Source organism: Scyliorhinus torazame, chromosome 28 (assembly GCF_047496885.1).
Source record: "Scyliorhinus torazame isolate Kashiwa2021f chromosome 28, sScyTor2.1, whole genome shotgun sequence".
NCBI lineage: Eukaryota > Metazoa > Chordata > Chondrichthyes > Carcharhiniformes > Scyliorhinidae > Scyliorhinus > Scyliorhinus torazame.
In genome coordinates, this window is record NC_092734.1 from 38,533,617 (window position 1) to 38,557,441 (window position 23,825).

Consider the following 23,825-nt stretch of genomic DNA (forward strand, 5'->3'; position numbering starts at 1 on the left):
CTGTGATCCCCCCCCCCAGCGCAGCCCATCACATTGTGATCCTCCCCAGCGCAGCCCATCACATTGTGATCCTCCCCAGCACAGCCCAGCACACTGTGATCATCCCAGCACAGCCCAACACACTGTGATCCTCCCCAGCACAGCCCAGCACACTGTGATCCTCCCCAGCACAGCCCAACACACTGTGATCCTCCCCAGCACAGCCCATCACACTGTGATCCCCCCCCCCAGCGCAGCCCATCACATTGTGATCCTCCCCAGCACAGCCCAGCACACTGTGATCCTCCCCAGCACAGCCCATCACACTGTGATCCTCCCCAGCACAGCCCATCACACTGATCATCCCAGCGGAGCCCAGCGCACTGTGACCATCCCAGCACAGCCCATCATACTGTGATCATCCCAGCAGAGCCCAGCACACTGTGATCCTCCCCAGCACTGCCCAAATTAAGGGGCAATTTAGTGTGGTCAATTCACCTATCCTGCATGGGGAAAATGTGCAAACTCCACACAGACAGTGACCTGGGGCCGGGTATCGAACCGGGGTCCTCGGCGCCCTGAGGCAGTAGTGCCAACCACTGCGCCACTGCCGCCCTCAGTCAGTGTATATGCCGAAACAGATACTGTGGTATGAGTCAGATGCAGTCACCAAGAGGCAGCATGGAGCTGTGAAGAGCGAGGAGAGATCCTGAGGGGGACACCAGAGGTAATGGTTGCAAGAGTGGGCCAGAAGTCATAGCCGGTCATTCTCGGGCTATGTCTGGGTAGAAACATGGAAAATAGGAGCAGGAGCCGGCCATTCGGCCCTTCGAGCCTGCTCCGCCATTCATTGTGATATTGGCTGATCATCCAACTCAATAGCCGAATCCCGCATTCCCCCCCATATCCTTTGATCCCCTTCGTCCTATGTGCTGTATCTACCAGCTTCTTGAAAACACCATCTCACCATCTGTGGGGGAAGACATTTCCCCTCATCTCTGTCCTAAATGGTGAGTCCCGTATCCTCAGGCTGTAGCTCATGGTCTGGACACCCCCACCATCGGGGTGTTCCCACGCCGACACCTTTGCCTCAGTCGGGTGGATATTAATTACTGACTTCAGTAATGAGAATGTTGCCGCCTTTAGGGGCGATGGTGGTGGTGCAGTGTTCCACCTGTGAAATATCTAATCAACCTGAAAAAGAAAGGATTTATTTCACAAAGTAATGATTGATTTCTCTTCCAGGACAGTTGGGCAGATGCGATGTGGTGATTTTCTACGCGGAGGATGCGAAGGAATGGAGTGCGTACCTCGTCAGCTTGCTCACAACCGCTAGTCGTTTTCACGTTCTGCCCCACACGGTCGACGAGAGCACCTCGTTTACCAGCCGGGACTTCAGCCAGTTCAGGAAATGTAAATGCCAACTGGTGCTGCTTTCGCCACAGTTCCTGGAATTGGCCGTTCTTCCCGCATTGGAACATGGGCTGCAGAGGATCCTGGTGCCGGCACATAAAGTGGTCATGTTTCTCTGCGCGGTGACGGAGACAGAGGAACTACGGACCTTGTTTCGAGAATGGAAAAGGTGGAAACAGGTCTCCTGTGACGATGACCCAGATGTTTTCGTCTCAGCTGTGGAAGAAGCCATCAGTGAGAGTGAGTTTTGAATTGTCATCAGCATAATGTTTATTATTGTCACAAGTCGGCTTACATTAACACTGCAATGAAGTTACTGTGAAAAAACCCTAGTCGCCACCTTCCGGCGCCTGTTCGGGTACAGAGAGAGAGAATTCAGAATGTCCAATTCACCTGACAGCACGTCTTTCGGGACTTGTGGGAGGAAACCGGAGCACCCGGAGGAAACCCACGCAGTCACGGGGAGAACGTGCAGACTCTGCACAGACAGTGACCCAAGCCGGGAATCGAACCCGGATCCCTGGCACTGTGAAACAACAGTGCTAACCACTGTGCTACCCTGCTGCCATCATTGCAGTGAAGTTACCTTACCCCTTATAGATGTCCCTCAGTAGACTCACACAACCAAATGGGATCTTAAACTTCATGCCAGAGCAATAAGCTGTGTTGATCGTTTTCACATTTGGTATGAATCATTGTCCCGACAGTGCAGAAGGTGGCCATTTGGCTCATCGAGTCTGCACCGACCCTCTGAAAGGGCACCCTACCCAGGCCCTCTCCCCCTCCCTATCCCCACCTAACCTGCACAACCCTGGACACTAAGGTGCAATTTAGCGTGACCAATCCACCTAACCTGCACATCTTTGGACTGAATTGGAGATGCAATCGTTGGACTGGGGTGAGCACAGTAAGAAGCCTCACAGCACCAGGTTAAAGTCCAACAGGTTTATTTGAAGTCACCAGCTTTCGGAGCGCTGCTCCTTCAGCGGGTGAAGTGGAGGCAGGTTCACAATCGCAGCATATATCGGCAGAGACACAATTGCTTGATACTTACAGATTGGAATGTGAGCCTTTACAGGAACTGACAGTGTGAGTGGAGTGAGGGATAATCGCAAGTAGTCTTGATTTGATTTAGATTTGATTTATGTATTGTGCCGAAGTACAGTGAAAAGTATTTTTTTGCGGCCAAGGAAACGTACACAGAACCTAGGTACACAGAAGAGAAAAAAAAAATCGATGTGTGAATTGTCACAAGCCAGGACAGTTAGTAGGATTTTACAAATACAAGCAGTATGGTGGGGGTTACATATAACCTGGTTGAGTCTGTCCTCATGCGAGCAAAACTTGCCGATTCTGCGTTGTCGTGTGTCTTGAAGGCCGCCTTGGAGAATGTTTACCCGAAGATCTTGGCTGCTGAAATGTTCCCCGACTGGAAGGGAACACTCCTGCCTGGCGATTGTCGCGCGGTGTCTGTCCATCCGTTGTTATAGCGTCTGCATGGTCTCGCCGATGAAGCACGACTCGGGGCATCCCTTCCTGCAGTGTAACTCTTTGGACTGAGGGAGGAAACCGGGGCACCCGGAGGAAACCCACGCAGACACGGGGAGAACGTGCAGACTCCGCACAGACAGTGACCCGAGGCCGGAATCGAACCCGGGTCCCTGTGAGGCAACACTGCTAACTGGCACGCTGCTCCCCTGGTATGGCCATATCTGGAGTGTGTGTGTACACCGGCCAGAACACCCCATAATGAAAGGATATGGAGGTATTGAAGTGGTTTGTTATAATAATGCCGGGATTGACTTCCAGAAGGAAAGGCTTGAATAATTTCAGGTTTCTTAGTTGGATCAGAGAAGGCTGAGGGGTGGGGTTACTGGAAGATTTCAGAATGATTAAACATGATGAGGGGGAAGGAGGTGAATAATTCTGGTTGGAGAAGGTGTACAGGAAATTTGACGCAGACTATTTGTGAGGATTGTTGGCGACTTGCAACAAGGTTTTCAGACGAGACTGTGGACAAAATTGAGTGTGTACAGAGTTGGAGGAAACCTTGGATAGGGAATTGGTTTGGATGGAGGGAGAAATGGGCGGGATATGACGTTCAACCTGGGATTTGCACAGGGTCCCACTTTTTCGTTACAATTATAAATGATGTGGATAATGGAGCAGCGATCCATTTACCCTGGCTTGCTGACAAAATGTAAGTTAGGTAACACCGTAGGTCCGCTCGGATGGGGAATGTGCTGAGCAGAGGGCAGCACGGCGGTGCAGAGGTTAGCACTGCTGCCTCACGGCGACGAGGGCCCGGGTTCGATCCCGACCCCCGGGTGACTGTCCATGTGGAGTTTGCACATTCTTCCCATGTCCGTGTGGGTCTCACCCCCCACACAATCCAAAGGATTCGCAGCGTAGGTGGATTGGTCATGCCAAAATTGTCCCTTAATTGGAAAGAAAAGAATTGGGTACTCTAAATTTAAAAATAAAGGGAATGCGCCGAGTGTGGTGGAGGCAGGTTCAGTCGAGGCATTAAAGAGGGAGTTGGATTATCCTTTGTAAAGGAAAAATGTGCAGGGTTACGGGGAGGGAAATGACACTAGGTGAATTGCTCCTTTGGAGAACGAGTATCAACATGGGAAGGCTGAATAGCCTCTTGCTGTGTTAGCAATGATCCTGTGATTCAAACGTGTTCGGGCCCAGAGAGTGGGCAGGAGCAATGCAGGCCTCTTATAAACTGATCATGGTGATATTGCCAGCAATGATAAGGGAGTGGTGGGCAGGTTGGATCTTTGCTTTTGTGTCAGTGTGTACATGAGAGGTCACCGTGATTTGATTGGATTTGATTTACTGCCACGTGTACTGAGGGACAGTGAAAAGTATTGTTCTGCCTACAGTCCAGACCGAGCACTCCATACATGAAAAAATATAGGACATATATAAATACGCAATGTAAATATATAGGCACAGGCATCGGGTGAAGCATATGGAGTGTAGTACTACTCAGTAGAGAAGATGTGGGGAGAGATCAGTTCAGTCCATAAGAGGGTCATTCAGGAGTCTGGTGACAGCGGGGAAGAAGCTGTTTTTGAGTCTGTTCGTGCGTGTTCTCAGACTTCTGTATCTCCTGCCCGATGGAAGAGGTTGCAAGGGAGAATAACCCTGGTGAATTCTGCAAATTCTTTCAGAGGCTTCTGCTTCCAAAAAAGCTTTTCTACTGCTATGTAATGCATTTAAATGCTCAGCAAAAGCAGAGCTAATCGTAGTCCCCTCCCAAGCTGGAGGTTGGTCATCTAAGATGGACGGAATTTTAGGATTTCTACCAAACGCTAATTGATAGCGACTATAGCCCCCAATCATCTGCAATGAATTCTTTGCATGTACCGCCCTTGCTAAAGCTGAATTTAGCTTGGCAGTTTGGTCTATCTGCCAAAATCTTCCGAAGCATATCATCTATTACCGCATGGTTTCTTTCACACACACCATTACTAAATGGGCTTTCCGCAGCCGTATTCATAACTGTGATATTCATGTTTTCACACATATCCCTAAACTCATCATTAGGAAATTCTCCCCCATTGACGTAAGGAATTTTGCCAATGGGCCCATTCCTGTCCCTATCCATTTTTCCACGATTTGATCCAGAATTACTGTCTTTTCTTTACTTCGTACAATCATTGATTGACTAAATCTGGTTGCTAAATCTACAAAATGCAAATTAAATATATTATTGGCTTTTTCCCAGATTTTAAGGTCCATGGCCACAATGTCGTTAAAATCCCTGCCCAAAGGTAGGGTTACTATTGGTCGTGCTGGTGTTCTTCTGTACTTCCTACAAACTTCACAGCGGTCACTAACCTGTTCAATCAGTTTAGTATAGTCGTCATCCCTTACCCCTGCATCCTTTAATACATTTTTCAGCCTCCGAGGTGACGGATGCGCAAATTGCCTGTGCAGTTTTAGTACAACAAGCTTTTTATCAGCTAAAGTCCCATTTTCAACTGCCATTAACACACCCTTAACAACTGTACTTGAAATATTATTTGTCAGTAATGGAATACAATAATGTCCCGACTGTGTAAATTGTAAGTCCACCGTCTTTCCAAAAACTGTTGCCTTATCCTGTTCCATATCCAGTTTCATCGACGGTCTGCTCAGAAGCAAAGGTATCTCACTTGATACAACATCCGTGCTAATGAAATGATTCACTGCGGCAATATTGCAAGGGATCGCCACTCTTTTCAGCGACTTCAGAGTATTATCATCCCCAAACCTGAAACTTGTGGAACTTTCAAATTCCTTAACCTTGTTACTATTTTCAGCATTCAAGGAGTCCAGGTAACATTTTAACCAGTCAATTCCACACACAGTAGATGTGCAGCCACTGTCCAATACAGCACAGTTGAAGGATTCTGCAACCAACACCCTCATTACCGGCGTAAAAGTGCTTGTTAATAGGACAATGCCTTCTTTCTGGTCACTATCTTTTTCCTCTTCTGACTCTTCCGTGTCATGTGTCGCTTCAAACACTCTATTATAACGTGTTGGGCAGTTGAAAGCATAATGGTATTGAGAGTCACATCGAAAACATCGATTTATCATGCCCCGTGCATTTCTGAGGTTCATCTTTTAGGTTCTAACTGGGTTTCTGTCTTCATAATTTCCTGGTCCCGATCTCACTCTATAGTCTTGGAACCTGTTTGTAGCCGTGCAATTTTGCCATCCTGTTAGTAGCGTGTCTTCCATATTCTGCCTTATTGCAGGCTGACCTATGTGGGTCATCAGAGCCATTGGAATCAAATGTTCCCCCAGAAACATTTTTGAAGCTTCTGTCATCTGTTCGAATAAGGTATCCTTATCCGCAAACTGAGCTCCTGTCAAAACCAGGAGCCTATCCATGTTGCTCACTCTAGCACAGTCAAGTAATTTAAAGACCAACACAGACTGTGGAAATTCCAGGTTGTGTTTCTGCAGCCTTTTATATAGTCTGCCAAATTCCATTATATAGTCTTCCATGGAGAAATCCTCTATTTTCCGGAACTTATCAAAATCCGACCATGCTTCATACGCACTTAACAAGTCATCCTTTTTATAAATCTTATACATATAATGTAATAAAGTCTCCAGACCTTCTTCTGAGTCTAACTCTTCCAATTCCAGCTCAGAAAGCACTTTGTTTCGGATTTTACTGCCATATGGTAGAGAAAGAGTCAATGCCATACCTTGTTTTCTCTTTACCAAGGCAGTTACCTTAGTCCACATAACGACTGCACTTCTCCATTGATCATACGATCCTCTTTCAGAAAATAAGGGGGATAGTCATATCCAGCCATCTTTATCCTAGGTTCAGCAATATATCTGTTTTGTTTTTTCTTCTCACTCCTTGGTTTGATCTGGAAAAGTTGTATCTTTCAACCCTTCACATTCGCACAGTAACCGTCCTCTGCTACCATTTGTTAGACGTTTAGCTGCTGTTGTATAAAGAGTCAAAGGTTCTGCTCATTTTCCACAAACACCTTTAATTCACTTCAACGGACTTTGCACAAAACTCTAACATCCCATCACCTGACACAAAGGCCACCTGAAGCCCCTTTACATATCAGTGTCAATTATTGGATACTTAACATAAATGAGACAACTAATTAGAATGTCTCTGAACCCATTGCTTAACAGGTATGTGGGCTCTGCCCTGTGCCAGGCCCTTTCCGCACCCCCTCCAGCCACGACTGTTGGTGTTCATACAGAGCTCCACCACACCGCAGTATGCGGTGAAAATATTCCTCCAGCTCCATCTCCGCAATGTCGTGAGGCAGGCCCCTGACCAATGTTTGACGACTGCCTGTGTATTGGAGTGTGCGCCGTGCTCCTCATTTCCCTGGCGTATTCTCACCGTGACTTGGCCTGCGGGTTCTGTGGTAACATGCCCTGCTGTTTCCCAATTGGCTGAGCGTGAGACCTGGGGTGTGGAATCTGTGCTTTTGGCTTTGCCCCCGGGCCGGGGTACACGCACTCACCCACGCACCTTACTTTTGAACCCCCCCCCACCCACCCCACCCCCAACCCCTCCACTGGAGGCGAAAACAAGATTGGTGTGAGTTAAACCCAACTCCGTAGCTCAGGCCCGGTTCCCTCCCCCGGCCCTGGTGACCAGGCCTTGGGACCCAGTCTCTGTCTCTGTCTCTCAGCTTCTGAAATGAAAAGGCAATAAGGGTTTTATAAGGGTTTTCCTGCTTCGCTCTGCTGCTTGGCACTTTTTAATGATCATCTTTGTCAATTACTAATTTTTTTCCCAATGATCGATGTATGGCTTTGGCATTGAATGATTTGTACTCCGTGAATGGTGCATGTTTTCTTCATATCCTAAACTTTTTATTTAAATTGATGTTTAATGTTATGTCAAACCGCGAGGTTCCGGGTGGCGTGGGGTGGCTTCAATGGGAAATCCCATTGATTTGGGGCAGCACGGTAGCATAGTGGTTAGCACAATTGCTTCACTGCTCCAGGGTCCCAGGTTCGATTCCCGGCTTGGGTCACTGTCTGTGTGGAGTCTGCACATTCTCCCCGTGTGTGCGTGGGTTTCCTCCGGATGCTCCGGTTTCCTCCCACAGTCCAAAGATGCGCAGGTTAGGTGGATTGGCCATGCTAAATTGCCCTTAGTGTCCAAATTTGCCCTTAGTGTTGGGTGGGGTTACTGGGTTATGGGGATCGGGTGGAGGTGTTAACCTTGGGTAGGGTGCTCTTTCCAAGAGCCGGTGCAGACTCGATGGGCCGAATGGCCTCCTTCGGCACTGTAAATTCTATGATCTATGATCTATGATCTAAGCAGCAGGAAGAGCGAATCCTCATGTAAAACAGTTTGACCCCACTGTAATCGTCGTTCCCAATTCTGGGCACCCAAAGGATGTGAAGGGGAGGGTTGCAGGTGGGCGAGGGAGGTTAGATAGGGGACCCAGAAATCGGAGAATAATCAGGGCCCGTGATTTCTCTCCCTGGGACTGTAAAGGGTGACAGAAGTTTGGAACTATCTCCGACAAATGTTAATGATGCGAGATAAATTGTTAATTTGAGATCTCCGATTGAGGGCATTCATTAACCAAAGATATTAAGGCATTATAAAAATATTTGCTTTTGTATTGTTTTCGTGGTCATGGGGCAACCCAAAACATTTTACAGCCAATCAAGTCCTGTTGTAATGTAGCAAACACAGCAATCAGTGTGCACCCAGCAACATCCCAGAAACAACAGTGTGCTATTGATTCGGGGCAAAGGTGGATACATGGAGTTAAGTCACACATTAGCCATGATCATATTGAATGGAGGAACATGCTCGAGAGTACTAAGTGGCTTAATCAAAGAACAAAGAAAAGTACAGCACAGGAATAGGCCCTTCGGCCCTCCAAGCCAGCGCCGACCATGCTGCCCGTCTAAACTAAAATCTTCTACACTTCCGTGGTCCGTATTCCTCTATTCCATCCTATTCATTTATTTGTCAAGATGCCCCTTAAACGCCGCTATCGTACCTGCTTCCACCATGTCCTCCGGCAGCGAGTTCCAGGCACCCACGACCCTATGTGTAAAAAAAACTTCCCTCTCACATCTCCTCTAAACTTTGCCCCTTGCACCTTAAACCCATGTCCCCGAGTAATTGACTCTTCCACCCTGGGAAAAAGCTTCTGACTATCCACTCTGTCCATGCCCCTCATAATCGCCGAGCAGAAGCTTATAGCCAAGTTCCACACACATGAGTGCGGCCTCAACCGGGACCTGGGATTCATGTCGCATTACATTCATCCCCCACCATCTGGCCTGCGAAATCCTACCAACTGTCCTGGCTTGACACAATTCACACCTCTTTAACCTGGGGTTAACCCATCTCTGGATCTGTAAAGATTTAATCACCTGCTAATGCTCGCATTCCAAGCATTGTCTGGCATCTTTGAATCTGTCTATATATATGTTTCTGGAACATACCTCTTCGTTCACTTGAGGAAGGAGCAGCGCTCCGAAAGCTAGTGACATCGAAACAAACCTGTTGGACTTTAACCTGGTGTTGTAAAACTTCTTACCATAATTTTGTAGACCTCTATCAGGTCACCCCTCAACCTCCGTCGTTCCAGTGAGATCAAACAGAGTTTATCCAACCTCTCCTCATAACTAATGCCCTCCATACCAGGCAACATTCTGGTAAATCTCTTCTGCACCCTCTCTAAAGCCTCCACGTCCTTCTGGTAGTGTGGCGACCAGAATTGAACACTATATTCCAAGTGTTGCCGAACTTAAGTTCTATACAGCTGCAACATGACTTGCCAATTCTTATAATAAATGCCCCGGCCAATGAAGGCAAGCATGCCATATGCCTTCTTGACTACCTTCTCCACCTGCGTTGTCACTTTCAGTGACCTGTGGACCTGTACACCCAGAGCCCTCTGCCTGTCAATACACCTGAGAGTTCTGCCATTTACTGTATATTTCCCACCTATATTAGACCTTCCAAAATGCATTACCTCACATTTGTCTGGATTAAACTCCATCTGCCATCTCTCTGCCCAAGTCTCCAACTGATCTATATCTTGCTATACCCTATGACAGTCCTCATCGCTATCCGCAATTCTACCAACCTTTGTGCTGTCTGCAAACTTACTAATCAGACGAGTTACATTTTCCTCCAAATCATTTATATATACTACAAACAGCAAAGGTCCCAGCACTGATCCCTGAGGAACGCGACTAGCCACTAATCCTGTTCCTATGTTCCGATGGTAACCATTAAAAGGCTGTGATGGCTGAGCGTCAACTGAACATTTTAAAATTGAGATTAATGCATTGTTGGTGAGAGTACTGAGGATTGCAGAATCAAGGGGGGTAACTGGAGTTCAGGCAAGAATCAGTCTTAGTGTAGTTCCATGCTGAAGCAGGGAGCAAATGAGCTATTCCTGTTCCTAACTTGCTCGGTGGTACAGGTAATACTTTACCCCAAGGGGCTGTTGTGGCAGAGAGTGAACATCATTGATAAAGAAATTGGATAGGGGTTTGGAAAGGAAAAATATCAAAGAATTATGGAGTAAGGCACAGATATGGGATTTTGAGTAGATTGTTACAGTACCGAGAGTTAGCTTGATGTGATCGGTGAGCTCGTTGTGATAGACTGTAAACTTCCAGTGAAATCAACAAACTAAATTATTCACACAAAGAATGCTTCAAACTTGCTCCAAAGGAGGATCTGGTAATCAGGGTGCTGAAATTCTTCAGTTCTTCAGGATTGGATTAGGGTTTATTGTTCCGTGTACCGAGGTACAGTGAAAAGTATTGTTCTGCGTAGTCTGGACTGATTGTTCCGTACATGAAAAAACATAGGACATACGATAAATACACAATGTCAATACATAGGCACACACATCGGATGAAGCAAACGGAGTGTAGTACTACTCAGTAGAGAAGATGTGTACTGAGATAAGTTCAGTCCATAAGAGGGTCACTCAGGAGTCTGGTCACAGCGGGGAAGAAGCTGTTTTTGAGTCTGTTCGTGTGTGTTCCCAGACTTTTGTATCTCCTGCCCGATGGAAGAAGTTGGAAGAGAGAATAACACGGGTGGAAGGGGTCTTTGATTATGCTTCCTGCTTTCCCCAGGCAGCAGGAGGTGTAGACAGAGTCAATGGATGGGAGGCAGGTTCACGTGACTGGGCGGTGTTCACGACTCTGAAGTTTCTTGCGGTCCTGGGCCGAGCAGTTGCCATACCAGGCTGTGATGCAGCCAGATAGGATGCTTTCTATGGTGCAGCTGTAAAAATTGGTAAGAGTCAATGTGGACGTGCAGAATTTCCTTAGTTTCCTGAGGAAGTATAGGCGCTGTTGTGTTTTCTTGGTCGTAGCTTCGATGTAAGTGGACCAGGACAGATTGTTCGTGGTGTGTACACCTAAGAATTTGAACTGTTAACCATCTCCACGTCGGCACCATTGATGCAGACAGGGGTTTGTATGATACTTTGCTTCTTGAAGTCTGTAATGGGTGAGTTGTTCGAAGGAATTCTGAGGTACAGGATCTACAGGCATTTAGACAGGCAAGGGCTAATTAGGGAAGGTCAGCATGGCTTTGTAAGGGGAAACGTTTTACGAATTTGATTGGGTTTTTTGAAGGGGTAACCAAGAAGGTAGATGAGGGCAGTGTGGTCGATGTTGCCTACTTGGACTTCAGCAAAGCCTTTGACAAGGTACCGCATGGTAGGTTGTTGCAAAAGGTTAACTCTCACGTAATCCAGTGTGAGGTCGCCAATTGGATACAAAATTGGCCTGGTGACCGAAGCCAAAGGGTGGTTGTGGAGGGTTCTTTCTCAAACTGGAGGCCTGTGACCAGCGGTGTGCCTCAGAGATCGGTGCTGGGTCCACTGTTATTTGTGATTTATATTAATGATTTGGATGAGAATGTAGGAGGCATGGTTAGTAGGTTAGCAGATGACACCAACATTGGTGGCAGAGTGGACAGTGAAGAAGGTTATATAAGATTGCAACAGGATCTTGACCAATTGGGCCAGTGGGCCGATGAATGGCAGATGGAGTTTAATTTGGATAAATGTGAGGTGATGCATTTTGGTCGATCGAATCAGGCCAGGACCTACTCAGTTAATGGTAGGGAGTTGGGTTGAGTTACAGAACAAAGAGATCTCGGGGTACAGGTTCATAGTTCCTTGAAGGTGGAGTCGCAGGTGGACAGGGTGGTGAAGAAGGCATTCAGCATGCGAGGTTTTATTGGTCAGAACATTGAATACAGGAATTGGGACGTCTTGTTGAAGTTGTACAAGACATTGGTAAGACCACACATGGAATACGGTGTTCAGTTCTGATCACCCTATTATAGGAAGGATATTATTAAACTAGAAAGAGTGCAGAAGAGATTTACGAGGCTGCTGCCAGGACTTGATGGTCTGAGCTATAGGAGAGGCTGGATAGGCTGGGACTTTTTTCCCTGGAGTGTAGGAGGCTTAGGGGTGATCTTATAGAGGCCTATAAAATGATGAGGAGCATCAATAAGGTAGATAGTCGACATCTTTTCCCGAAGGTAGAGGAGTCTAGGACTAGAGGGCATGGGCATAAGGTGAGAGGAGAGAGATACAAAAGAGACCGGAGGGGAAATTTCTTCACACAGAGGGTGGTGAGCATCAGGGACGGGCTGCCAGAGGCAGTGGTAGAGGCGGATAGAATTTTGTCCTTTAAAAAGCAGTTAGACAGTTACATGGGCAGGGTGGGTATAGAGGGATATGGGCCAAATGCGGGCAAGTGGGACTCGCTTGGTGATAGAAACTGGGCGGCATGGACCAGCTGGGCCGAAGGGCCTGTTTCCATGCTGTAAAGATCGATGACCCGAAGTCAATGACCAGCTCCTTAGTTTTGCTGATGTTGAGGGAGAGATTGTTGTCGTTACATCTTATGGCTCTCTATCTGCTCAGGATAAGACTCACTCACTGGGATCGGTTTGGTATTTATTTGCTTCAATAACTTCAGGTTACTTTTATTCCAATCTGTTTTCTCTTACCTCTTATCTCCCAGCTCTGTGCAGTTATCAGATTGATTAACATTTTGATAGTGTCACTTAACATCCCTTTCCGCCCATTTCTCAGTCTTCGCTACTCTCCCAATTTCTCATTAGGCGTGGCTAGCTTTGGTTGCTTGAATTTCCTAGACCTGGTCTGTCGGAAAGAATTTCTTCCAGTGCTGCTCCCTGACCGGTGGGATAAATCGAAAATACATCAGGGCAGGGGGGGGGGGGGGGGGGAGGGGGGAGGGGGGGGGGAGTTAACCTTCCCGAACAGCCAGACCGTGAATCCCAGACCCGTGAATCCAGCTGTGTGTGAACTACGTGCACAGGACAAAGTGAGTCACTAAGGCTTCATTGTCCAAAAAGCCTTGGCATGGACACCCCATCTCCACTTACACAACCCAACGATACCACTATTCCATTGCCATTTTAATCCTCTTAATACTCTCCTTGGCTTAACAACTCAACAGCCTGCTGTGTAATCAACCAGATGCGGACTCCTGACCCCTCGTTTTTCATCGCATAGTCTGTGTGTTGGGGGCATTTCTAAGTCTGGCCCATTATTCATGATTGGAGTGGTTAGTGAAAAAAAAAGAACATAAGAACTAGGAGGAGGAGTCGGCCATTCAGCCCCTCTAACCTGCTCCACCATTTAATACTATCATGGCTGATCTCCTCTCGGCCTCATCTCCACTTTCCTGCCCGTTCGCCATAACCCTTCAACCCATTAAAAATCTATCTATCTCCTCAAATTTACTCACTGTCCAATATCCCCCACACTCTGGGGTAGCGAATTCCACAGCTTCACGACCCTTTGGGCAAAAGAAGTAGTTCCCTCGGTGGCGTGAGGCAGCAGTGCTAACCACTGTGCCAACGTGCCGCCCCATTTAATAGGTTTCTATGAGGTCCTCCCCCGCCCCCCCCCCCCCCCCCTCATTTCTACTGAACTCCAGCGGATACAACCCTAACCGACTCGATGTCTCCTCATACGTCCAGTTGTGAGGTGGTGGTCCCTTCAGCAGACTCTGTGATGTCACCGCCGAGAGGCAGCACATCGCATAGGAAGGGAGCAAGGATAGGCCCTTGGGGTGGGGGGGGGGGGTGGATACCAGAGGTAACGATGCTGGAGTGTGAAGAGAAACCTTTGCGGATGACAGATCGCCAGCAGTGGGTCATTATGGGTGGAACCAGTTGAATGCAGTCCTACATGGATAGACGATCCTGGAGAGGTTTCGGACTTGCTTCGCCATCTCCGCTTCTGCAGGTGGGTCGAGAAGGTCATTGCCCAGGATGTCATTTGTGATTTTCATGAAAGCTGTTTCAACACTGCGGCAGGGCGGAAACCTGGATTGGTGGGATTCAAACGTGGATTCCCAGGAAAGATGGACACAGATTTGGGAAGGAGTATGAGCAAGTCTGAGAGGTAATGGAAGGTTGGATGCTCGATTGGAAGGGGTGGAGGGATCTTTTCTGATGCGCAGGGTGACAATGACAGGTTGACGAGAGCATTTGAAGAGAATCAACCGTTAACAATGTCAGGGAACATGGGGCCAAGGAGAGAAGCTTGGATTTCAATGAGAATAGGACCGAGGGAGCAGGAAGTGGGTCACATAAGAACTAGGAGCAGGAGTAGGCCATCTGGCCCCTCGAGCCTGCTCCACCATTCAATGAGATCATGGCTGATCTTTTGTGGACTCAGCTCCACTTTCCGGCCCGAACACCAAAACCCTTAATCCCTTTATTCTTCAAAAAACTATCTATCTTTATCTTAAAAACATTTAATGAAGGAGCCTCTACTGCTTCACTGGGCAAGGAATTCCATAGAGTCACAACCCTTTGGGTGAAGAAGTTCCTCCTAAGCTCAGTCCTAAATCTACTTCCCCTTATTTTGAGGCTATGCCCCCTAGTTCTGCTTTCACCCACCAGTGGAAACAACCTGCCCGCATCTATCCTATCTATTCCCTTCATAATCTTATATGTTTCTATAAGATCCCCCCTCATCCTTCTAAATTCCAACGAGTACAGTCCCAGTCTACTCAACCTCTCCTCGTAATCCAACCCCTTCAGCTCTGGGATTAACCTAGTGAATCTCCTCTGCACACCCTCCAGTGCCAGTACGTCCTTTCTCAAGTAAGGAGACCAAAACTGAACACAATACTCCAGGTGTGGCCTCACTAACACCTTATACAATTGCAGCAGAACCTCCCTAGACTTAAACTCCATCCCTCTAGCAATGAAGGACAAAATTCCATTTGCCTTCTTAATCACCTGTTGCACCTGTGAACCAACTTTTTGCGACTCATGCACTAGCACACCCAGGTCTCTCTGCACAGCAGCATGTTTTAATATTTTATCATTTAAATAATAATCCCTTTTGCTGTTATTGCTAACAAAATGGATAACCTCACATTTGTCAACATTGCATTCCATCTGCCAGACCCTAGCCCATTCACTTAGCCTATCCAAATCCCTCTGCAGACTTCCAGTATCCTCTGCACTTTTTGGTTTACCACTTATCTTAGTGTCGTCTGCAAACTTGGACACATTGCCCTTGGTCCCCAACTCCAAATCATCTATGTAAATTGTGAACAGTTGTGGACCCAACACTGATCCCTGAGGGACACCACTAGCTACTGATTGCCAACCAGAGAAACACTCATTAAACCCCACTCTTTGCTTTCTATTAATTAACCAATCCTCTATCCATGCTACTAGAACATAGAACAATACAGCGCAGTACAGGCCCTTCGGCCCACGATGTTGCACCGAAACAAAAGCCATCTAACCTACACTATACCATTATCATCTATATGTTTATCCAATAAACTTTTAAATGCCCTCAATGTTGGCGAGTTCACTACTGTAGCAGGTAGGGCATTCCACGGCCTCACTACTCTTTGCGTAAAGAACCTACCTCTGACCTCTGTCCTATATCTATTACCCCTCAGTTTAAAGTTATGTCCCCTCGTGCCAGCCATTTCCATCCGCGGGAGAAGGCTCTCACTGTCCACCCTATCCAACCCCCTGATCATTTTGTATGCCTCTTAACCTCTTTTGTATGCCTCTTTTGTCTCCTCTTAACCTTCTTCTCTCCAACGAAAACAACCTCAAGTCCATCAGCCTTTCCTCATAAGATTTTCCCTCCATACCAGGCAACATCCTGGTAAATCTCCTCTGCACCCGCTCCAAAGCCTCCACGTCCTTCCTATAATGCGGTGACCAGAACTGTACGCAATACTCCAAATGCGGCCGTACCAGAGTTCTGTACAGCTGCAACATGACCTCCTGACTCCGGAACTCAATCCCTCTACCAATAAAGGCTAACACTCCATAGGCCTTCTTCACAACCCTATCAACCTGGGTGGCAACTTTCAGGGATCTATGTACATGGACACCTAGATCCCTCTGCTCATCCACACTTTCAAGAACTTTACCATTAGCCAAATATTCCACATTCCTGTTATTCCTTCCAAAGTGAATCACCTCACACTTCTCTACATTAAACTCCATTTGCCACCTCTTTCCCCTTTCCCCTTTCCCCTTAATGCCATGCATCTTTATCTTATGCAACAACCTTTTGTGTGGCACCTTGTCAAAGGCTTTCTGGAAATCCAGATATACCACATCCATTGGCTCCCTGTTATCTACCGCACTGTTAATGTCCTCAAAAAATTCCACTAAATTGGTTAGGCACGACCTGCCCTTTATGAACCCATGCTGCGTCTGCCCAATGGGACAATTTCCATCCAGATGCCTCGCTATTTCTTCCTTGTTGATAGATTCCAGCATCTTCCCCACTACCGAAGTTAAGCTATAATTAGCCTATAATTACCCGCTTTCTGCCTACCTCCTTTTTTAAAGAGTGGTGTCACATTTGCTAATTTCCAATCCGCCGGGACCACCCCAGAGTCTAGTGAATTTTGGTAAATTATCACTAGTGCATTTGCAATTTCCCTAGCCATCTCTTTTAGCACTCTGGGATGCATTCCATCAGGTCCAGGAGACTTGTCTACCTTTAGCCCTATTAGCTTGCCCATCACTACCTCCTTGGTGATAACAATCCTCTCAAGGTCCTCACCTGTCATAGCCTCATTTCCATCAGTCACTGGCATGTTATTTGTGTCTTCCACTGTGAAGACCGACCCAAAAAACCTGTTCAGTTCCTCAGCCATTTCCTCGTCTCCCATTATTAAATCTCCCTTCTCATCCTCTAAAGGACCAATATTTACCTTAGCCACTCTTTTTTGTTTTATGTATTTGTAGAAACTTTTACTATCTGTTTTTATATTCTGAGCAAGTTTACTCTCATAATCTATCTTACTCTTCTTTATAGCATTTTTAGTAGCTTTCTGTTGCTCCCTAAAGATTTCCCAGTCCTCTAGTCTCCCACTGATCTTTGCTACTTTGTATGTTTTTTCCTTCAATTTGATACTCTCCCTTATTTCCTAGATATCCACGGTCGATTTTCTCTCTTTTTACCGTCCTTCCTTTTTGTTGGTATAAACCTTTGCTGAGCACTGTGAAAAATCACTTGGAAGGTTCTCCACTGTTCCTCAACTGTTTCACTATAAAGTCTTTGCTCCCAGTCTACCTTAGCTAGTTCTTCTCTCATCCCATTGTAATCTCCTTTGTTTAAGCACAAAACACTAGTGCTTGATTTTACCTTCTCACCCTCCATCTGTATTTTAAATTCCACCATATTGTGATCGCTCCTTATGAGAGGATCCCTAACTATGAGATCCTGAATCAATCCTGTCTCATTACACAGGACCAGATCTAGGACCGCTTGTTCCCTCGTAGGTTCCATTACATACTGTTCTAGGAAACTATCGCGGATACATTCTATAAACTCCTCCTCAAGGCTGCCTTGACCGACCTGGTTAAACCAATCAACATGTAGATTAAAATCCCCCATGATAACTGCTGTACCATTTCTACATGCATCTGTTATTTCTTTGTTTATTGCCTGCCCCACCATAATGTTACTATTTGGTGGCCTATAGATTACTCCTATCAGTGACTTTTTCGCCTTACTATTCCTGATTTCCACCCAAATGGATTCAACCTTATCCTCCCTCGCACCGATATCATCCCTTACTGTTGCCCGGATGTCATCCTTAAATAACAGAGCTACACCACCTCCCTTACCATCCACTCTGTCCTTCCGAAAAGTTTGATACCCTCGGATATTTAACTCCCAGTCGTGACCATCCTTCAACCATGTTTCAGTAATGGCCACTAAATCATAGTCATTCACGATGATTTGCGCCATCAACTCATTTACCTTATTCTGAATACTACGAGCATTCAGGTAAAGTACACTTATGTTGGCGTTTTTTTACTTCTTTTCTGAATCTTAACACCTCGATCAGTAACCTCTCCTAAGTTATATTTCCTCTTAACCTTTCTCCTCATTTTCCTTTTCGTTGAACCCATATCTTCATGTAACAACCTGCATCGCTTACCATTAATGTTTTCACTACCCGTTTTATTTCTTTTAGTATTCCTGGTCCTATTCACTGAGCTCCCCTCAGTCACTGTACCTTGTACTCTCGCCCTTTTTGATTTTTGACTATGGCTCCTCTGCCTTACACTTTCCCCCTTACTGCCTTTTATTTCTGTCCCTGTTTTACTACCTTCCAACTTCCTGCATCGGTTCCCATCCCCCTGCCACATTAGTTTAAACTCTCCCCAACAGCTCTTGCAAACACCCCCCCTAGGACATCGGTTCCAGTCCTGCCCAGGTGCAGACCGTCCGGTTTGTACTGGTCCCACCTCCCCCAGAATCGGTTCCAATGTCCCAGGAATTTGAATCCCTCCCTCTTGCACCATCTCTCGAGCCACGCATTCATCCTCTCTATCCTGATAATCCTACTCTGACTAGCTCATGGCACTGGTAGCAATCCTGAGATTACTACCTTTGAGGTCCTACTTTTTAGTTTAACTCCTAGCTCCCTAAATTCAGCTTGTAGGACCTCGTCCCGTTTTTTACCTATATCGTTGGTGCCTATGTGCACCACGACAGCTGGCTGTTCACCCCCCCCCCCCCCCCCCCCCCCCCCCCCCAGAATGTCCTGCAGCCGCTCCGAGACATCCTTGACCCATGGACAAGATGAGTTTGGACAGGCCAGAAGACGAGGTGGAAGAGAAGTTAGATTGAGTGAAACTGAAACCGCTTCCAATTGGAGAGGGTTATAGCCAAAGGACTCATGGTTAAACGATCAAAAGATGGCGGGGTCCTGTGGAGAATTTCATAGAATTAGCCTTTCATAGAATTTACAGTGCAGAAGGAGGCCATTCGGCCCATCGAGTCTGCATCGGCCCTTACAGAGAGCAACCCGCTCAAACCCACGTATCTACCCTATCCCCGCAACCCAGCAACCCCCACTTGACCTTTTTGGACACTAAGGGGCAATTTAGCATGGCCAATCCACCTAACCCGCACATCTTTGGACTGTGGGAGGAAACCGGAGCACCCGGAGGAAACCCACGCACACACGGGGAGGATGTGCAGACTCCGCACGTTTCTTTTAAAAAGCTTCATGAATAACTTTCAAAAGGGAATTGGATACAGGGTTAAAGGAAAAGGGCAGAGAGGAGTGGGCCAAAGGGTCTCCTTTAGCAAGGTAAGAATCGTATCATAGAATCACTCTACAGTGCAGAAGGAGGCCATTCGGCCCATCGGGTCTGCACCGCTCTCTGAAAGAGATCCCTACCTCGGCCCATGTTCTTCCTACCAAAATGCATCACCTCACACTTCACTGCACTGAACTTCATCTGCCACCTCTCTGCCCACACCACCGACTTGTCTATGTCCTTTTGAAGTTCTACACTGTCTTCCACACAGTTTACAACACTTCCAGGTTTTGTGTCATCCTCAAACTTTGAAACTGAAATTGATCATGAACGTATACCAGGAAAAGCAATGGTCCCAACACCGACCCCTGGGGAACACCTCAACAAACCTTCCCCTGCCCCCCAAAAATCCAATGATTATCACTCTCTGCTTCCAATTATTCAACCAATTTTGTATCCACGTTGCTACCGTCCCTTTTATTCCATGAGTTATAACTTTTCTCACAAGTGTGGCACTGTACCAAATGCCTTCTGAAAGTCCATGTGCACCGCATCAATAGCATTACCCTCATCGACCCTTTTGGTTACCTCCTCAAAAACCTCCAGCAAGTGAGTTAAACATTATTTCCCCTTTCAAAATCCGAGCTGGCTCTTCCTGATCAATCCATAGTTTTTTCCATGTGATTCTTAATTCTCTCTCTCTCTCGAATAATTGTTTCTCAAACCTTTCCCGCTACTGATTTATAAACTGGCTGCTGGTAATTGCCGGGGCCTATCCGTGCAACCTTTTACGAAGAGTTCATTCTGAGTCCATTCCGAAGGTCTAGTGGGTCAACGCTGAGCCACGCTTTAAGGTTTGAGATGGAAGGACTGTGTGATCAGGAAAATGATCCTGGCTGATTGAGGCCTGGAGGCCAAAATGGGAGTCACTCCCCCAGTACTAATAAGGGACTAAATCAGTGAGTGTTCATTGAGACACATGTCCCCCTTTTGGGAGCTGACACTCGGGTAAGATTAAAGTGGACAGCATCGGTATTCACCAAGGAGAGGGACATGACGGATGTTCAGGTCGGGGATGGATGTTTAAATACTCTAGGTCAAGTCGGCATAAGGAAGGGGGAAGTTTTGGGTATTCTAAAAAGCATTAAGGTGGACAAGTCCCCAGGTCCGGATGGGATCTATCCCAGGTTACTGAGGGAAGCGAGGGACGAAATAGCTGGGGCCTTAACAGATATCTTTGCAGCCTCCTTGAGTACGGGTGAGGTCCCGGAGGACTGGAGAATTGCTAATGTTGTCCCTTTGTTTAAGAAGGGTGGCAGGGAATTATAGACCTGTGAGCTTGGCGGCAGTGGTAGGCAAACTGTTGGAGAAGATACTGAGGGATAGGATCTATTCACATTTGGAAGAAAACAGACTTATCAGTGATAGGCAGCATGGTTTTGTGCAGGGAAGGTCATGTCTTACAAACCTAATAGAATTCTTTGAGGAAGTGACAACGTTAATTGATGAGGGAAGGGCTGTCAATGTCATATACATGGGCTTCAGTAAGGCGTTTGACAAAGTTTCCCATGGCAGGTTGATGGAAAAAGTGAAGTCGTATGGGGTTCAGGGTGTACTAGCAAGATGGATAAAGAACTGTCTGGGCAACAGGAGACAGAGAGTAGTGGTGGAAGGGAGTGTCTCAAAATGAAGAAAGGTGACTAGTGGTGTTCCACAGGGATCCGTGCTCGGACCACTGTTGTTTGTGATAAATGATCTGGACGAAGGTATAGGTGGTCTGATTAGCAAGTTTGCAGATGATACTAAGGTTGGTGGAGTTGCAGATAGCGAGGGGGACTGTCAGAGAATACAGCAAAATATAGATAGATTGGAGAGTTGGGCAGAGAAATGGCAGATGGAGTTCAATCCAGGTGATGCATTTTGGAAGATCCAATTCAAGAGCGGACTATACGGTCAATGGAAGAGTCCTGGGGAAAATTGATGTGCAGAGAGATCTGGGAGTTCAGGTCCATTGTACCCTGAAGGTGGCAACACAGGTCGATAGAGTGGTCAAGAAGGCATACAGCGTGCTTGCTTTCATCGGATGGGGTATTGAGTACAAGAGTCGGCAGGTCATGGTACAGTTGTATAGGACTTTGGTTAGGCCATATTTGGAATACTGCGTGCAGTTCTGGTCGCCACATTACCAGAAGGATGTGGATGCTTTAGAGAGGGTGCAGAGGAGGTTCACCAAGATGTTGCCTGGTATGGAGGATGCTAGCTATGAAGAAAGGTTGAGTAGATTAGGATTGTGTTCGTTGGAAAGACGGAGGTTGAGGGGGGGACCTGATTGAGGTCTACAAAATTATGAGAGGTATGGACAGGGTGGATAGCAACAAGCTTTTTCCAAGAGTGGGGGTGTCAATTTCAAGGGGTCACGATTTCAAGGTCAGTTTAAGGTCAGAGGTAGGTTCTTTCCGCAAAGAGTAGTGAGGCCGTGGAATGCCCTACCTGCAACAGTAGTGAACTCGCCAACATTGAGGGCATTTAAAAGTTTATTGGACAAACATATGGATGATAATGGCATAGTGTAGGTTAGATGGCTTTTGTTTCGGTGCAACATCGTGGGCCGAAGGGCCTGTACTGCGCTGTGTAGTTCTATGTTCTATGTGCGTGGAAAGATTTTTACGCAGAGGGTGGTGGGTGCCTGGAACGCTTTGCCAGCGGAGGTGGTAGAGGCGGGCACGATAGCGTCATTTAAGATGCATCTAGACAGATATATGAATGGGCGGGGTACAGAGGGAAGTAGATCCTTGGAAAATAGGCGACAGGTTTAGATAGAGGATCTGGATCGTTGCAGGCTGGGAGGGCCGAAGGGCCTGTTCCTGTGCTGTCATTTTCTTTGTTCTTTGTTCTATCAAAGTCACAATGCATTAATAGCTTTGCCGATACTGTTAAATGAGGATGTAAGGAAGAGAAATTGTGTGTCTTACTTTCGGCTCGAGAGGAACAGGAAAGTTCAGAACAAAATAAGCAATGCTATCAATTAAATACAGAACAGAAAGGGAAGTGAGCAGGAGAGAGTGAGAAAACAGGATTTACAGGCGAGAGACACGACAGGTGACTAAATAAGAGACGTTTGCACGCCTCGCGTGCAATTAAGCTTTGCAGAAGGAACCATCTAAAATCCACGCCAAAATCATAGAATTTACGATGCAGAAGGAGTCCATTCAGCCCATCGAGTCCCCACTGGCTCTTGGAAAGAGCACCTTACTTAAGACCACACCTCCTCCCTATCCCCGTAACCTAGTAACCCCACCTAACCTATTTAGACACTAAGGGCAATTTAGCATGGCCAATCTACCCAACCTGCACATCTTTGGACTGTGGGAGGAAACCGGAGCACCCGGAGGAAACCCACGCAGACACTGGGAGAACGTGCAGACTCCGCACAGACAGTGACCCAAGCCGGAATCGAACCCGGGACCCTGGAGCTGTGAAGCAACTGTGCTAACCACTGTGCTACCGTGGTCTGAGGATTCACCATGCTAGCTTCTACCTTTCAGAGGGAAAAGGCAGCTGGGCCTCCTGGTCTCAGTAGGCTATGACCGCCCCAGCTGAAGGTGAGGGCCGTAAGCAGCGGCAGTGTCAGGTTTGGTCCCGAGTCCTCATGCTGCCGAATGGCCCGGTGTCAAGGTTCTCAGGTCGGGAATGACCGCTTGGCTGAGATAGCGAGGGCAATCCAAGAGCGAGGAGAGGCAGGGGAGAAAGGGACGTGGTGGAGGGGCAAGGATGTTCAATTGGGCGGCACGGTGGCACAGTGGTTAGCACTGTTGTTTCACAGCGCCAGGGACCCGGGTTCGATTCTGGCCTGGGTCACTGTGTGTGCGGAATCTGCACGCTCTCCCCGTGTCTGCATGGGTTTCCTCCGGGTGCTCCGGTTTCCTCCCACAAGACCCGAAAGACGTGCTTGTTGGGTGAATTGGACATTGTGAATCTCCCTCTGTGTACCCGAACAGGCGCTGGAGTGTGGCGACTAGGGGATTTTCACTGTAACTTCATTGCAGTGTTAATGTAAGCCTACTCATGACGCTAATAAAGATTATTATTGTAATTATTATTATCAGCGTGCAGGGAGGGTATTGTCAGGCGTGGAAATTATTTACTGCGACGCTTACAGGCCAGCGCCTGTGGAGAGCTCACTTCTCTCTAACCCGACCACAGTTTCAGTTAGTCAGATGTAAATTGGACAGTCTCTGAAAGAGGAAGGCAGAGCAAAGCACAGGATATGCTGAGCTGCTGACTCTTAACTGGTGTTACAGGCGAGTACGAAAATAACATCTCAAAGAGCCAC

General features: G+C 47.1%; 1 protein-coding gene across 2 annotated transcripts in view; it reads left to right on the forward strand.

Moving 5' to 3' along the window:
* The window catches only part of pik3ap1 (phosphoinositide-3-kinase adaptor protein 1), a 244,812-nt gene that overhangs the window by 41,152 nt on the left and 179,835 nt on the right, over positions 1–23,825 (forward strand). For both annotated transcript variants that reach the window (XM_072491866.1, XM_072491865.1), the window contains exon 2: positions 1,225–1,632. In XM_072491866.1, coding sequence (XP_072347967.1) covers positions 1,225–1,632 — 408 coding nt within the window. The remainder of the gene's footprint in view (positions 1–1,224; positions 1,633–23,825) is intronic.